General features: G+C 46.1%; 1 protein-coding gene across 2 annotated transcripts; it reads left to right on the top strand.

The window, feature by feature from the left end:
- The first annotated feature begins 480 nt into the window (after positions 1-480).
- Positions 481-13,542, top strand: LOC309537268 (cationic trypsin-3-like). 2 transcript variants are annotated; one of them, XM_082232054.1, is made up of 6 exons: positions 481-498; positions 4,315-4,401; positions 10,388-10,568; positions 10,769-11,019; positions 11,215-11,351; positions 13,157-13,542. In XM_082232054.1, exons 2-6 carry the CDS (start codon positions 4,359-4,361, stop codon positions 13,310-13,312), a joined length of 768 nt encoding a protein of 255 aa, XP_082088180.1. In that variant the 5' UTR covers positions 481-498; positions 4,315-4,358; the 3' UTR covers positions 13,313-13,542. The 2 variants fall into 2 exon arrangements, with proteins under 2 accessions (XP_082088180.1, XP_082088181.1); XM_082232055.1 differs by lacking the exon at positions 481-498 and adding an exon at positions 1,348-1,380.
- The last annotated feature ends 1,755 nt before the right edge of the window (positions 13,543-15,297 follow it).

Raw genomic sequence — 15,297 nt, forward strand, 5'->3', positions numbered from 1 at the left:
GTGAAGGAGAGCCTGTCTTTCAGGTTTCTCGAGTGCCAATCTTTTCAGGAGCGCAAAGGAAGGTTTTCATATTTCCCTTTCCTCCGCCACCCTTCCCTGGAAAAAGGTACAGTGGAGGTGCCACTGTTCTCTTGGGTATGCATTGCATATAGTGCCATAAATATCCTGGGATGAGCCCTGCCTGCAAATGCCCCTTGGCAAGACTGCAAGAGCAATCATATGAAGAGGTGGAGGGTGGACCCATCAGCAGCTTGGCCCATTCAGCTCTTAACGTGGGTTTCCTTGCTGAAGTTCAGAGATCAGAAGATAGACAGCCGCGGCTTTGAGTCACAGCGAGAGCCTTCAAAGCTGTGATGCACCAGGAAGGGAATCCATCAAGGCCGCCCTGCTCCCCTGGCATTTAAATGCTAACTTCTCCACTAGTTATTCACCTGCTCTCCTACCAGACATCACTGTTGAAGCTCCTTCCACACAGGGTTTCTCCGTCAGGAACGGGAGGTAAGCCTACATATAGATTCGCTCTTGGGGTTATGTTTAGAATGTTATCCAGGAGGCAAAGAAACTGTGCTTATTAATCAGCAGGCAATTCTTAGAATCATAGAATCATAGAGTTGGAATAGACCACAAGGGCCATTGAGTCCAACCCCCTGCCAAGCAGGAAACACCATCAGAGCACTCCTGACATATGGTTGTCAAGCTTCTGCTTAAAGACCCCCAAAGAAGGAGACTCTACCACACTCCTTGGCAGCAAATTCCACTGTCGAACAGCTCTTACTGTCAGGAAGTTCTTCCTAATGTTTAGGTGGAATCTTCTTTCTTGTAGTTTGGATCCATTGCTCCGTGTCTGCTTCTCTGGAGCAGCAGAAAACAACCTTTCTCCCTCCTCTATGTGACATCCTTTTATATATTTGAACATGGCTATCATATCTTGTTCCAGCTATTTCCGGTTATCTGTTTGTGTCGTCGGGAGTGCTATTCAAAATATGAAACGGCATATTGCTGGCTGCCGTTGGGGAGCTATTTGATGGAGAACCTAAAATAAATAATTAAAACACCCATCCGTCATCACGGCTGTCAAGGAGCTAAGCTGCAAAGGCATCCATCATGCCATCCATGCCTATGTTTTCCTTCTCTTGCAGCCTTGGCAGTCAAACAATAGGAGAGATTGGGAGTCATTCTTGGCTACTGTTTCTCAGGATGTTGGAAGGCAATTTTGCAAGGGGAAATCCCTGTGTTTCCTTGCTTCTTTTTTTAAAAAATATATCCTGGTAGTTATTTATTTATTTTACATACTGCTTAACGCCACAGCTGGCTTCTAAGTGGATTATACAGTTGGATGATAGAAATGCAACATGGAGCTACAGGGCGTTGATCTTACAGGTGGGTTGATCTTAACGAAGGGTAGTTGGATTCAAAGAGTTGAAGAGACATTGTGTGTGAGTCTGGTGAATGTTTCCAATTTGAAGTTCAGAGTTGAATTGAACCTGATACTTGAGAATACCGCCCATACACCATTGTTTTCAGAGTTCCTTACTGAAGGATGACTCAGATATCTACAGCATCCCAATGAGATTTCAGAATGCATGAATTTCTTAAGAGTATCAGAATACTGGGAATTTTGGTGAAATCTGGTTGTCTTGTTCACTGCTACTCTTGTTGTTGTTGGGACTCAAGTCTTGGCACAAAAATATGTGTAGTCTCTCCCCATGTGTGTGTTCATTCTACTCCAAAATAAGAACATGGATTTAGACATGCTATCCCTTAGAATAGGCCCTAATGAACTGAATGGAACCTACTTCTGAGTAGGCACCTGTTGGATTGTTCTGTTGGAATGTGTAACCCAAAATGTGAAATTCTGGAATCCAAATATATGCATTTATGCCCATCTTGCCTGTGAATTTTCAAACACATGATTTGGAGACTTGCATCACAAAATTCAGATGAGTCTGAACTTTCACAGTTGGCTGCAGTTACTTCCACACCTTATATTTGAAACACATTCATCCCACTTTAACCATCATGGCTTCCCCCAAAGAATCATTGGAGCTATAGTTTACCCCTCACAGAGCTACAGTTTCAAGAACCCTTAACAAACTACAATTCCATTGGATTCTTTGGGGAGGAAGCCATGAATGTTAAAGTGGTGTGACAAGGTTTTAAATATGTCATGTGTATGGCTGATCTGTGATCGTAATCATTGATTGAAATTTTTGGCTGGCCTGATGAATGCCAAGCTGTGTGGCTACCACAAGTCTATCATCTATCTATCTATCTATCTATCTATCTATCTATCTATCTATCTATTAGTAAAAGCAACCTTGGCCACTATTGCAGAAGGCAAAGGGTAAAAGACACAGTCACTTTGAAAGATTTTCTCTCTCCCCACCCCTTTCTCTCCCGCCAAGTGGCTTTTAAAATAATACCATATTCCCACAGTAGCGTTTACTACAGGCTTTCCCTTCAGTTCACTAGAATTACATTTCTGGTCACCATTGCCAGTTGTATTGATGGACACCTGGATAAGAAGTTGTCTAATTCTTGGAATTATGCTTCAGAATTATACTGTGGGCCTTTGTTAGAATTTAGCTTGCTTTCAGTAGAGGTGAATTTCTGTTAGATACAGAGAGCACCTATATATAAGCAGGGGTGTATGAAGGGTTAGAGGAGAGGTAGTTCCTCTGGTGGGGGACATGTCATGCTCCTTCTGTGGTAGCCTGTCCACCTTAGGTCCCCACTCTGTGCTTAGCTTTCACCTGTGGCTTCTAGAAGCTGTCCGGATGCAACAGCGGCCACACTCTGGGAATGGCTTCAACTGGCTGACTAAACCACGTGAGGGTAGTCGAAGCCTCGGTGAGTTAGGGATTTCCCTAACCTTTTCAGATCTGAGACCCACCTTTATTCCAAACATGCATTGGGAGATCCCCATCTCCATAATTCCCCCTTGTGTCTGTATGATGGTAGTACTGCTGTTGTGTCTCAGATTGCCTTAGATTAAGCTGCAACCCAGCAGCAGGTCCCAACCTACCAGATGAACACCAATGAGAGGGTCACAGGGTCCCCAGGCTTGCCCCAATCCAGGGCTTTTAACACAGAGATGGACAACAACATCTGGTCCTCCAGATGTTGCTGGACTCCAGCTGCAAGATCGCACTCAATATATAATTAAACATCAATAAAATAACAATAAGATCAAATAGCTTCTAAATACACTAATCAGCTAAGATTAAAGGACAGGAGGGAATTCACTTCAACAGCATAATGTAAATGAACAAAGCTTTTAGCAGTCACCTGCGTTTTGACCATGCAGCCTCTCCACCATGTGACTGCTTCAAGGTAAATCTAGAGTGCTCTGTCTCTCATAAAATTACTCCCCCAATTACCAGGGATGTTGAATGAAAAATACTCTCTGATTACAACCTGATTGCAATGATACTCCGCTGGAATTTGCATCTGCCTGCAGACAGAATGTGTCTGCTGTCTATCCTACTGCCATCTCATCAGGGATGATGAGAGGTGTAGTCCAATGACACCGGGAGGGCAACAAGTTGCCCAATCTTTCTCTCATCACTTCACACTGCCCCTCTTTTTTCTCACTTGGATTCCTGGGGTTGCATCTAGTGTTGACCATCATCAGAGTACACCCATTGAAATTAATTGACATGGTTAACTTGGGTCCACTAATTTCAATGTCTCTGCCCTGGGGTTGCATCCAACTAAGTTCCACCTAGAGTAGACCCAATGACATCAATTGACCTAAGTTAGTCATGTCCATTAATTTCAATAGGTCTGGTCTGAGTGGAACTAGCATTGGTTCGTAATAATGCACCACCCTAAGGGACAACACATCCGATTTTCAAAATGCTTTAAAAGCTTTGTCTTGCGTTTGCTATTCATATCATAACTTTTCATTCTGCTCTTCAGTCTCCAAAGCAGCTAACAACCAGTTAAACTAACATAGTAATTCTTCTATTCTGTTATCATCATTGCTTTCCTCCTTCATTTATTTTATTAGTGTTGTTGTTAGGCTGATAGGAAAGAAATCTCATCCTCTTTTCCATTCAGCCCTGACCCTGTGGGGGGGTCACACGTGTCCTCAACCAAACAGGAAGCATTTACCTTGACGTTTGCTTCAGCATAAGCACTAACAATAATGTATCATGAATAATAACTACTGGTGAGTTGTTTACATAAACAATTACTGATGATAATGTTGTTCATTATCGTCATTTGGGTGTGTGCTGTGGTACCGGTATCAGTGACTCAATCTGACATCCATCCATCACAATTGTTCACCGTAAATGTTTTACCCTGCAGCAAGTTCCTTGGGAAGACTGGTCCCTTGATCTGCCAGTGCAAGGATGAAGCTGTTGGTGTTTGGGCTGCTCCTGATGAGCTCTGGAGGTAAGGAAATAAGCAAAGTGACATGGGGGCAGCAACGGCTCCATGCTCACTGTTTTCTCCCCCCCTTTCCCCCCCCTTGTTGTGCCTATAGTGTTGGGAGCAATGAGAATAGTTGCTAGGAATCGCAAATGGGGAGAGTAGTGGTCTTCTGCTCAGACCCTTCTTTCAGGTTTCCCATAGACCTCTGGTTGGCCACTGTGAGAACAGGATGCTGGAAGAGAAGCTCTCTTTGTTATGTTCCTAAGTTGTTGTTATTTGTTGATTTTGGAAATGTGTATCCCTCCAGTGTCAGGGAGCCGACAGGCAGAGCAGGTCATTCACAGGAGAGAGAGAGAGAGGGGGAGAGAGAGAGAGAGAGAGAGAGAGAGAGAGAGAGAAGAGAAGAGAAGAGAAGAGAGGATAGGATAAGATGATAAGATAAGATAAGATAAGATAAGATAAGATAAGATAAGATAAGATAAGATAAGATAAGATAGATAAGATAAGATAGGCTTTATTCGCATTAGCCAACGGCCATGGAGAGAGAGAGAGAGATGCTTGGCTAACTTGCAAAACAAAGAACAAACAGAGACTTCTAAAAGGTAAAGCTGCCTAATGAAGCAGTTGTTCGAAACTGGTGTGTAGCCCCTCCTTCACTCTCTAGCCCTCTGCATCAGGCTGCTCCCTCTGTGATCTTTTGCTCCAGTGAGCTCAAGGGGACTCCCTCTTTGTCTGCCTGACTCACTGCTCGGCAGCAAGCAACAAACACCTCATTCTAGGAATGGCGGGGCAGCAAGCTGTCAGCAGAGAAGCTGTCAGAGTGGCTCTGAGGGAGAACTGCTGGGTCTACCTCCCCTCTGTCATCACTGCCGGTGCCTGCATCCAAACCGGAAGCCTCCTCACTGTATCCTGTGCTGGGGCAGTTTCTGCCAGTTTCTGTCTCTTCGCTTCCCCTCAAGTGCCCTGCCCTGCTTCTAGCACTTCCCAGCTCATCCCCTCCTCTGAGGTGTGGCCAGTGTCCCACCACCAGTCCCCAGACTCCTCTTCCTCTGTGCCTTCCCTGGGGTGGTGGCTCTTGGTTGGGTGGTTTCCACCACTCTTCCTCAGCCAGCCAGCCCCTGACATTCATGGCTGTTTGAGTGGTCGCAGAGTGCACCCCCATAATTCTCTGTCCCATATTCAGTTTCTCAGAAGGGGAGCCATGAAATTTCTTGGGGGTTTGAGGGGCTTACCTGTGGTAATTTGAGCCTTATCTATTTTCCTCCACCACTGGGTGCTGACAATTACTTACTTACTTACTTACTTACTTACTTACTTACTTACTTACTTACCCTCAGTGAAGACTGCACTTTCCCTACCCAGGATGATGTTACTACATCCAGGGCATCTTGGGGGGAAATAAGATGGCAGCCAGGAGTGACCTTAAGGGTCTTAACCCAGTGCTGAAGTAAGATTCCATTGCCAGTCCTGTCAGTTGAAGGAGGTAAGATGAGGAGGAAGGGTGCCATCTTATCTTTTGCCTCAGGCAGCATAATGTCTTGGGAGGCGCTGAGTAGTTTTCCTTCTGGTTGGAGCCACCTGCAGAGGCTCCCCCCCCCACACCTTCAAACGATGTTATATATCAACTCTGTTTTGACTGAACCAGAAGAGGTCTTTGATGTTCTAGGCCTGTGCTGGAGGCGGTGATGGGCTGCATGTGGACCAATAAGCTGAAGGTGAATCCCAAAAAGATGGAGGTGATATGTGTCTCAAGTTTTCACATACAGGAGGTGACCTGCCCTGAATGGGGTGGCACTTCCCTGGAAAGAGCAGGTTCACAGTTTGCGGGTACCCCTGGCTTCAAAACTGTTGTCTGTAGGCTCAGGTGGCCTTAGTGGTAGCAGTACCTTCCCCCCAGCTCTAGTTGATTTGCTGGCTACATTCTTTGATGAGCAAGAGATGACATGTTCGCTGTCCTCCATGCTCTGGTAACTTCCATACTGGCGTATAGCAATACACTGTGACTTGGAGCTGTCCTTGAAGATGACTTGGAAACTTCAATTGGTCCAAAATGCAGCAGCCAGATTACTGACTGCGGTTCTGTTTAGATCTCAAATAACTGTCCCATTTTGCCACCTGAGGTGAGATGGGAAGAACTGTCTCCTGCCCTGTCCCCCTGCCACGCTCCAACCCCTCACCTCCACTGATATCAGAACACCCCACCTCACCAAACTCTGCAAGGGGAGGGATGTTCCGCAAGGTGTTCTCACTCGCCTTCTCCAGCCCAGAGGCAGGAAGATCACTGGCAACGCAGCACCCCAGAATGCCTGTTCTGAGCAAACCCCAACCCCCCCCCCCCAATGAGGACGCACAATTGAAAGTTTAGTTCAGGGGTCGGTAAGGTTTATTTTGCCTGGGCTGGTTCACTCCAGCGGAGATCCCTCTGTGGGCCAGATCGCACCTGCGATTTCCAGCATCTGCATCTGTGCAGATGCAGTTTTTGGCACCATGGAAGTGAGTCCCCACGCCGCTCTGCGTCGGTTTAGCACAGCGCACAGGGACTCACCGAGCGAGCGGCTCGGTTTGGGGGTGGCTCGTGGACTGGTTAAACGACCCCCGTGGGCCTCTTGTGGCCCATGGGCCTTAGGTTGCCAACCCCTGGTTTAGTTCTTTATTGGCAAAGCACTTGGCTACATCAGCTTCTAGGACGAAATAATCACATGCACTGCTTCTGCTAAATAGCTAGCTGGGCGTCTGTGTCTTCAGACCTGTGCACCAACCCAGACAGTTGGAGCAGCAGTGCGACCTCATCTCCACCAGCACATTAAACGCCTTCTTCTGACATGGCGCATGCAAGCAGCCAGCCGCTTCTCCTGCATGGCAGCTTCAGCAGATTCTAATGGCTAGGCACTCCCACCTCTGTGCCTTCTTGCAACTCTATCGCCTGCCTCACCTCTCTTCCCATCTCTGGCTACCTGGCCTCTTCCTTTCCCCCCTGCTTCACAGGTGGCACAGAACCCCACAAATCACTGGCCCCTTCCCCTAGATTACCTCATGCCTGCCCCCCTCCTCTGCCCCCCCTTCGGGCTCCTGCCTGTCCTTCACAATGCCCTTTCTCTTGCCAAACTTTCCGAGAGAAGGGGCGTTCTGCAAAGTGTTCCCGCTCACCTTCTCCACCCCAGGGCTGGGAGGTTGAGTGGCAACAGGGTGTGCTGGAATGCCTCTCCTCTCACGAGAGGGTTTGGGGTTCTGCTAGTGGTGGAAGCAATGGGGTGGGTGGGCAGGACAGCTCCTTTCACGCTTCCACCATGTGAGGCTGTTGCTTCCCCCTGCCTCATCTTTAGGCCAGCTCTGACCTCTGTTTTAAAACAGCTTCACTGGTTTCTGAACCCACTGCAGAGTGCTCATTTTATGTTTAAAGCCTTAAATGATTCAGGCCCCTCAAATAATCAGGAAGACCGCTTTCTTCCATACAGACCCTCTCAGGTGCTTAGATCGCCAAGGGCGGGGACCTCTTGGTAGTTCCTTTGCCCCCCAAGACACACAAGGTGGTGGCGGCCCAGCAGAGGGCATTCTCTGTGACAGCCCCTAAGTCGTGTAACTCTTTCTCTAAAGCTTCTAGCAAATTCTGAAGATGAATCTCTCCATCCTGGCATTTGACACTCCACGTGAATATTTTTAGGGAACGCCCCCCCCATTTCTGCTATTGTAAGTTGTTTCAAACTGTTTTTAATATTGTGTTTTAATATTGTAACCTACCCTGGGGCCTTAGGGTAAAAGGTGGGTTAATAATAATAATAATAATAATAATAATAATAATAGTAAGAAGTAGTAGTAGTATTGGGGAAATAAAATGGCAGATAGCAGAAACCTTAAGAGCCTCTTTCTACCTCAGTGATGAAGTAATATTCATGAAAGTGGGGGGGGGTCATCTGTCCTTGCCTCAGGTAAAAAAACTATGTATTCGGTACCTGGGAGGGGTTTCCTCTCTGGTTGAAACTTCCCACATTCCAACCAGTGTGATTTTTATTTTTTAAAAAAAGTTTTAACCATTTATGTGGATTTTAAATGGAAAGACTTACAGGTAATCAAAGAGTGCTGGGCAAACTGGGTTCTGAGGCAGCAATGTGCTGGCACGCTCTCTCAATTTCTCACCTGGAAGTAATAAGGACCTACCAGACAGGTTGATGGAACGATAAACAAGGTTGTTAACAGGCTGCCTATCAGACAGCAATTATAAATATACCTAACATCAAACAGCAGTAGACATCTTGTCCCAACATCCCTACTTAACCAATGGGCAGTCCTGATCCTGGAACGCTTCCATATTACATACCTGCTTTACTGGCCGTTTGTTCTATAGGGCTGCAGCTCAGTGGCAGAGCTTCTGTTTTGCATGGGGAAGATCCTGGGTTCAACCCCCAGCACCTCCAGATGGGAGAGACTCTTTCCTGAAACCCTGGAGAGCCACTGCCTGCCAGTGTAGATAATACTGAGAAAGATGAATCAATGTCTTGCTATGAGGCAATTTCCTGTGTTCCTGTGCTGTGTTCTGTCCCCACTGTTGGAGCCAATATGCCTCTGAATGTCAGTTGCTGGGAATCACAAACAGAGAGAAGGCTGTTCTTCTGCTTGTCTGCTTCCCATAGGCATCTGGTTGGCCAATGTGACAACAGGATGGTAGGCTAGATAGGCCACTGGCTTGATCCAGCAGGCTCTTTTTATGTTTTTCAGGCAAACCTAAATTTGCCGGTAAACCATGTGCTGTTGGTTTGACTGCAATAATGTCCCACAACAGTTGTTTGCTCCTGTTGTAAGAATTATATGCTCCATGTGTATTATTTCCTCCATATTTGGATCTCACGGCACTGTATAGGAAGAAGCTATGATACTGTACTGCAGGGGTGGCCAACAGATGCCCTCCAGGTATTATTGGACTCTCATAAGTCACAGCTGGCAAGGCTGATGTCTATGGATGATGGGCGCTGTAGTCCAACCTCATGTGGAGGGCACCATATTGGCTGCCCCTGTTATAAGATAGAGAACTGTTGTAGCTTAGTTGTTTAGTTGTGTCCGACTCTTTGTGACCCCATGGACCAGAGCACACCAGGCACTCCTGTCTTCCACTGCCTCCCGCAGTTTGGTCAAACTCATGTTAGTTGCAATTGGAGAGCCTGCCTTTATCTTTATAAGTACTACTGAAGCAGGGAAAGTTGCCAAGTCCCATCACTCAGCCTCCTCTCCCATCTGCTATAGGTCAGAATTTGCACACATTCACATATGGGGCATCTGAAATTTCTGAAGAGAGATAATGGAGGGGTCGTAACTCAGTGGTAGTAGAGCACGCAGAGCACACACTTGCACATAGAACGTCCTGGCTTTGATCCCTGGCATCTCTGACTAAAAGGCAGGTGTCATGTGATAGAACTCTGCCTGAGACCCGAGAGATCCACTGCCCGTCCGAGTAGGCAATGCTGTGCTTAGATGGACAAATAGTCTGCCCTGGTAGATGGCATTTTTTCTATGTGCCTAGCCTTCACAAGACTCTGAAGAGCATTGGTGACACTGGCAAACCATGTTGACGAGTGAATTGTGAAGCACAGGTTGGGAAAACAACTTTTTGTGTGGGTCCTGAATGGCCATTGAATGAGGAAGGACCACAGGTCAGTGATGGAGCATCTTCTTTGTATGTAAAAAGTTCCAAGTTCAAAGCCCAGCATCTCCAGGTAGGGCTGGGAATGTTCCCCACCTGAAATCCTAGAGAGATGCTCCCGATCTGTGTAGACAATACTGAGCTAGATGGACCAATGGTCTTACCTGCTTTGAGGCAGCTTCTTCTGTTCCTTCTTTTAGCAGAAATCCTGTGGTCCACCAATCAAGATTACATACTCAGGATCTCTCATTATTTCACAATTTTTAAAATCTTGCCCACATTAAGCTTACATGAAATCGAGCTCCTGAAACAAACCATTGGTATAAAAAAACATGACGGAAGTAACCACAAAGTTTTTGTTTTGTTTTGTTGCAGCTTTTGGCCAGCCAGGCACAGCTGATCGAATAATTGGAGGGTACGTTTGTCCACAACAGTCCAGACCTTACCAGGCGGCCATTGTAACTGGACGCAGAGGCAACTGGAACATTTACTGTGGAGGAAGCTTAGTGCATCCATGTTGGGTGCTCTCGGCAGCCCATTGCAGACCCAGTCCCGGGTAAGTGAAGGCTGTAGCAAGATGCAGCGACACGGAGGGGGAAAGAATGCTTCCTCTGGGACAAGCAACAGCCTTACTTTAACAGCCTGGCAATCTGACAAAGAGGCATAAACTGGATTGATCTGTGATCAGCATTCACACAGCTCATCCACAATCTATTCTTTTGTTCAGTTTTGCATTTGCCTTGTGCCCCCATACAGAATGAAGGTGTGCTTAGGAAAGCACAACTTGAAGAGGGTTGAACAGGGAGAACAGTGCTTGGATATCGCTGAAGTTAAAGTGTACCCAGGGTACAACCGGAGACAAAATGACAAGGATTTCATGCTTCTCCGACTTCGACCCTGTGCCAGACTTTCCGAAACTGTACGGACTATCAACCTACCTACAAGCAGCCCTACTGACGGGAGTGTATGCAGTGTCTCGGGCTGGGGTACCATCAGATCTCCTCAAGGTAAGCTTGCAAACTTTAGAAGGTGGGAGGGGATACTAACATATCTAAAGAACTTCTTGTTGTTGGTATTAAAGTTTTCAGCAATGTGTTCTTCAAAGTCTTTTTTTAGCATCCCTTTCTGTCTGCTTGGACTTTTTTTTTCTTTCTGTTTCACCACTACCACTGACCTTTTGGTGCTCTACATATCTCTTCCAGCTCAGCTTCCAGCTCAGTTGCAGTGTGCAGATGTCAACGTTGTCCCAACATCACAGTGTAATATGGCATATCGTGGTGCTATTACACCGTTCATGATGTGTGCTGGAGTACAGGAAGGAGGCACAGACTCTTGCCAGGTGAGAGGAGGGCTGATGTGAAGATGGACTACACCTTTTGAGAGGTTGAAAAAGGGTTAGGGTCTTAAGCATGGACAGATTAATCTGTTTTTGGTCCCTGTCAGATTCACACATTTTCATTTACTAGCCTGTTCCCTCCCATTTCTGCATCACTCTGCATTTATTTATTTTTAATGTATGGAATTTATTATTATTACAGTCGTACCTTGGAAGTCGAACGGAATCCATTCCGGTAGTCCATTTGACTTCCAAAATATTCAAAAACCAAAGCGCGGCTTCTGATTCGCTGCAGGAAGCTCCTGCAGCGAATCAGAAGCCGTGAAAGCCCTGCTGGACATTCAGCTTCCAAAAATATTTCACAAACCGGAACAGTCACTTCCAGGTTTGCAACGTTCGACTCACAAGGCGTTCAAAAACCAAGGTACGATTGTGTTGTTGTTGTTGTTGTTGTTGTTATCGTTATCATTTATTGAATTTATATACCACCCTATACCGAGAGGTCTCAGGGCAGCTCATAGAACAAAATCATAATATAAAACCACAAAATATATCATCAAATAAAAACAACAACCCAATAACACCCCCCCCCCAATTAGATAGCAAATCTGTGTTTAGGTCTCTAAGGCAGAGATCAGCAACTGATGGGCACCCACTCCACCAAATCCCTCTTCAATCCCACCTTGCCACACAACTTACTTGTAGTTTTCCAAAAGAAAAGGGTCAATGGGGAAAGCTTTTCAGAAAGAAAAGGCCTTGGGGGTGGGTGTTACCTACAGGACAGTATGATGCTGACCTCTTCTCTAGGGTCAAAACAAACTAAAGGGCCAGTATAGGCAGCTTATTTCTTTTGGAAGATTTTGTGCACATTTTATCCTAAAATATGCATTTTTAGTGCACATTTTGGTACAGTGATACCTCAGGTTACAGACACCTCGGGTTACAGACACTTCGGGTTAGAAACTCCGCTAACCCGGAAGTAGTACCTCGGGTTAAGAACTTTGCCCCAGGATGAGAACAGAAATCACGCTGTGGCGGTGCGGCAGCAACAGGAGGCCCCATTAGCTAAAGTGGCACCTCAGGTTAAGAATGGTTTCAGGTTAAGAACAGACCTCTGGAACGAATTACCGTATTTTTCGCTCTATAACACGCACCCGACCATAACACGCACGTAGTTTTTAGAGGAGGAAAATCCGTAGGCATGCCACCCATAGGCATTCCCTCCATAACACGCACAGACATTTCCCCTTACTTTCTAGGAGGAAAAAAGTGAGTGTTATGGTGCAAAAAATACGGTAAGTTCCTAACCAGAGGTCCCACTGTACATTTTTGCACGGAGAACCATATTCAAAATTCAGATGAGGACAACTTCTTCTGGTACTATTTTTCTTCTAGTACTTCCCCAAAGCAGGAGGCCACTGCTAGCAGCCAAGAAGGAGAGGGGCAAGATGGCAGGGAGGTCATTGAGGTGCACTGAATTGGCTCCGCTGTTGCACCTGCACTGCACCTGCACTGCACTATCCTTTCTACCCTCTCCCTCTTGGTTATAGGCCTTGGCGCTGGGAAGCCAGGTAAGCAGCCCCACCAACCACTCTAACCAAACTGAATGTTGAAACCTCAAGCACACAAAACTACACTCTGCCACTGAGCAATGGCTCTCCCCTGGTGAACATGACAGACCCAAGTATGCTTGCTATGTTATGCGAAACAAAGCAGGCCATTTAACTGAGTTTAAGTAGCACCATGTAGAGGAACACACAGAATGGAGATGTGCACCTGCTGAAAACTTCTTCCATTTCTCCATGCAGGGTGACTCTGGGGGCCCACTCACCTGTGGCGGGGAACTCGAAGGTGTGGTTTCTTGGGGCACACAAGTGTGCGCACAGAGAGGGAACCCGGGTGTGTATGCAAAAGTGTGCTGTGTTGTGCCATGGATCCGGGAGACGATCAATCAGAATTCGTGATGAACCTCAACGGAAGAAAAAGCTTCAGCCAAAAGACTCTGAAATCAGGGGAGGGAAAAGTTTCAGGAAAAAGGCCCTGGCGATCAATTGTCCCCCTTGCACATCAGTTTTTTCCTTCCTTTGCTGGTGAAGGATGTTCCACCTTTGGCAAAGTTTGGCCAAGCTCCACCCAAGGCTGGCTCTAAGCTATTTTTTCTGCTGAAAATGAACATTAGTTTGGTTGTACCACCCTTTCCTCATTGTGTTGTATTAGGGGGACAGTATTTGTATGCGTTATAAGTTAATGGAGTGAATGAGAAAGGTTGTAAGAGGGGAAATTAAGGCAGGGTTTAGGACACAGTAGTCCATGTGATTGTGGAATGACCTTGTTTTAAGAGGGAGGAGATTTCAAAGAAAATGCAGCATACTAATACACTTTATTATGTTGATTTAAAGAAAAAAACCCACCCTGACTTTGCATTCATACTTTCCATTTAATTCACAAATCCTTATGTGCATACAGCTGGATGCATGGGCTGCAGCCCCAAGGAACAGTCCCATTCTCATTTCATAAGCTCTGAGAGAACATTAGCATCTTCCATTCAATAAGCTCCGCTGTTCATCAATATTATCCTGCCAACTATTGCCACACTTGGTGTTCACTCTAGAAGTGCCACTCTATGTTTACTCAACTGTTATGGAACATCTATATATTTAAATATGTGTTTCAGAACATATTTTCTGACAAAATGTGCTTTTTATTAATGTTTTTGTGTGTTTTTTTGAGCCGAAAGCTGCATTGCAACATTGGGAATAGTGCAACAACAAGGAGAATTGCATTCACATCCATACATTAGTCCAAAACAATGCAAACCTGGTCGTCACTCCCACTAGTGTGGATGGAACACAACACATTGTCCTCTTAACAAAATGCACTGTCCCTAAATCTCCACACAGCTTACAGTGCAACAGAAGAAGAAGAAGAAGAAGAAGAAGAAGAAGAAGAAGAGTTTGGATTTGATATCCCGCCTTTCACTCCCCTTCAGGAGTCTCAAAGCGGCTAACAATCTCCTTTCCCTTCCTCCCCCACAACAAACACTCTGTGAGGTGAGTGGGGCTGAGAGACTTCAAAGAAGTGTGACTGGCCCAAGGTCACCCAGCAGCTGCATGTGGAGGAGCGGAGACGCGAACCCGGTTACCCAGATTACGTGACTACCGCTCTTAACCACTACACCACACTGGCTCTCAATGACTGCATAAACTTGGCAGCGCAGAAAATGTTTCAGGTTCAAAGCAAAGGCTCCTTCTGAATTCTCTGTTGGCACAACATTCCACAGGACAGTGCCAATGACACAAAGGTTTCTTGCTGCTGTCAGATAAGCCTTGCAAACTTGGGGAACCATCAGTGATGCCCCTGAAGGTGATCTCAGTGATCATGCTGGCATTTAAAGCAGTACCCTGGACCTAAGTCGTTCAGGGCCTTGTAAATTAATACCCTACCTTCCCAGGCCACACCCCCTCACCAGCCTTGCTTCACATTCTTGAGTGTGTTTGCTTGGTTGGATTGTGTCCAAATTACTTTTGCTTGCCTGGATGGCGGACAGAGAAGGGTGTGTGAGCAGGCGTAGAAACTAGCCTCCTGTGCAAAGGTAAAATTTATGTTCATTGCTCCACCCTCTCCTCTTGCCTCTGGTCCCACCCACTATTGGCATGCGGCCTCCAAAAGTGTCCCCATCCCTGTTTTAGATGGGCCAGATTTAGGTTTTATGAGGCCCTAAGCTGCTGAAGGTCCAGGTGTCCTTTGTCAACAACAAATTGTCACTGTTTTTTGTGTTGAATGTATGCTACATGGTAATTTATGGACCTAGATACAACCAGTCCATGCAGAATGTAGGCATGCTATATATAGAAATGAGCAAACCAGTGATATTTTAGGGAGCAGGCTATCAGGCGGGGCCCATTACTTACATCATAGGAGCCTACACAACACAAAACACTGTTGCTGT

The sequence above is a fragment of the Podarcis vaucheri genome (assembly GCF_965113315.1).
Source record: "Podarcis vaucheri genome assembly, chromosome: 7".
NCBI lineage: Eukaryota > Metazoa > Chordata > Lepidosauria > Squamata > Lacertidae > Podarcis > Podarcis vaucheri.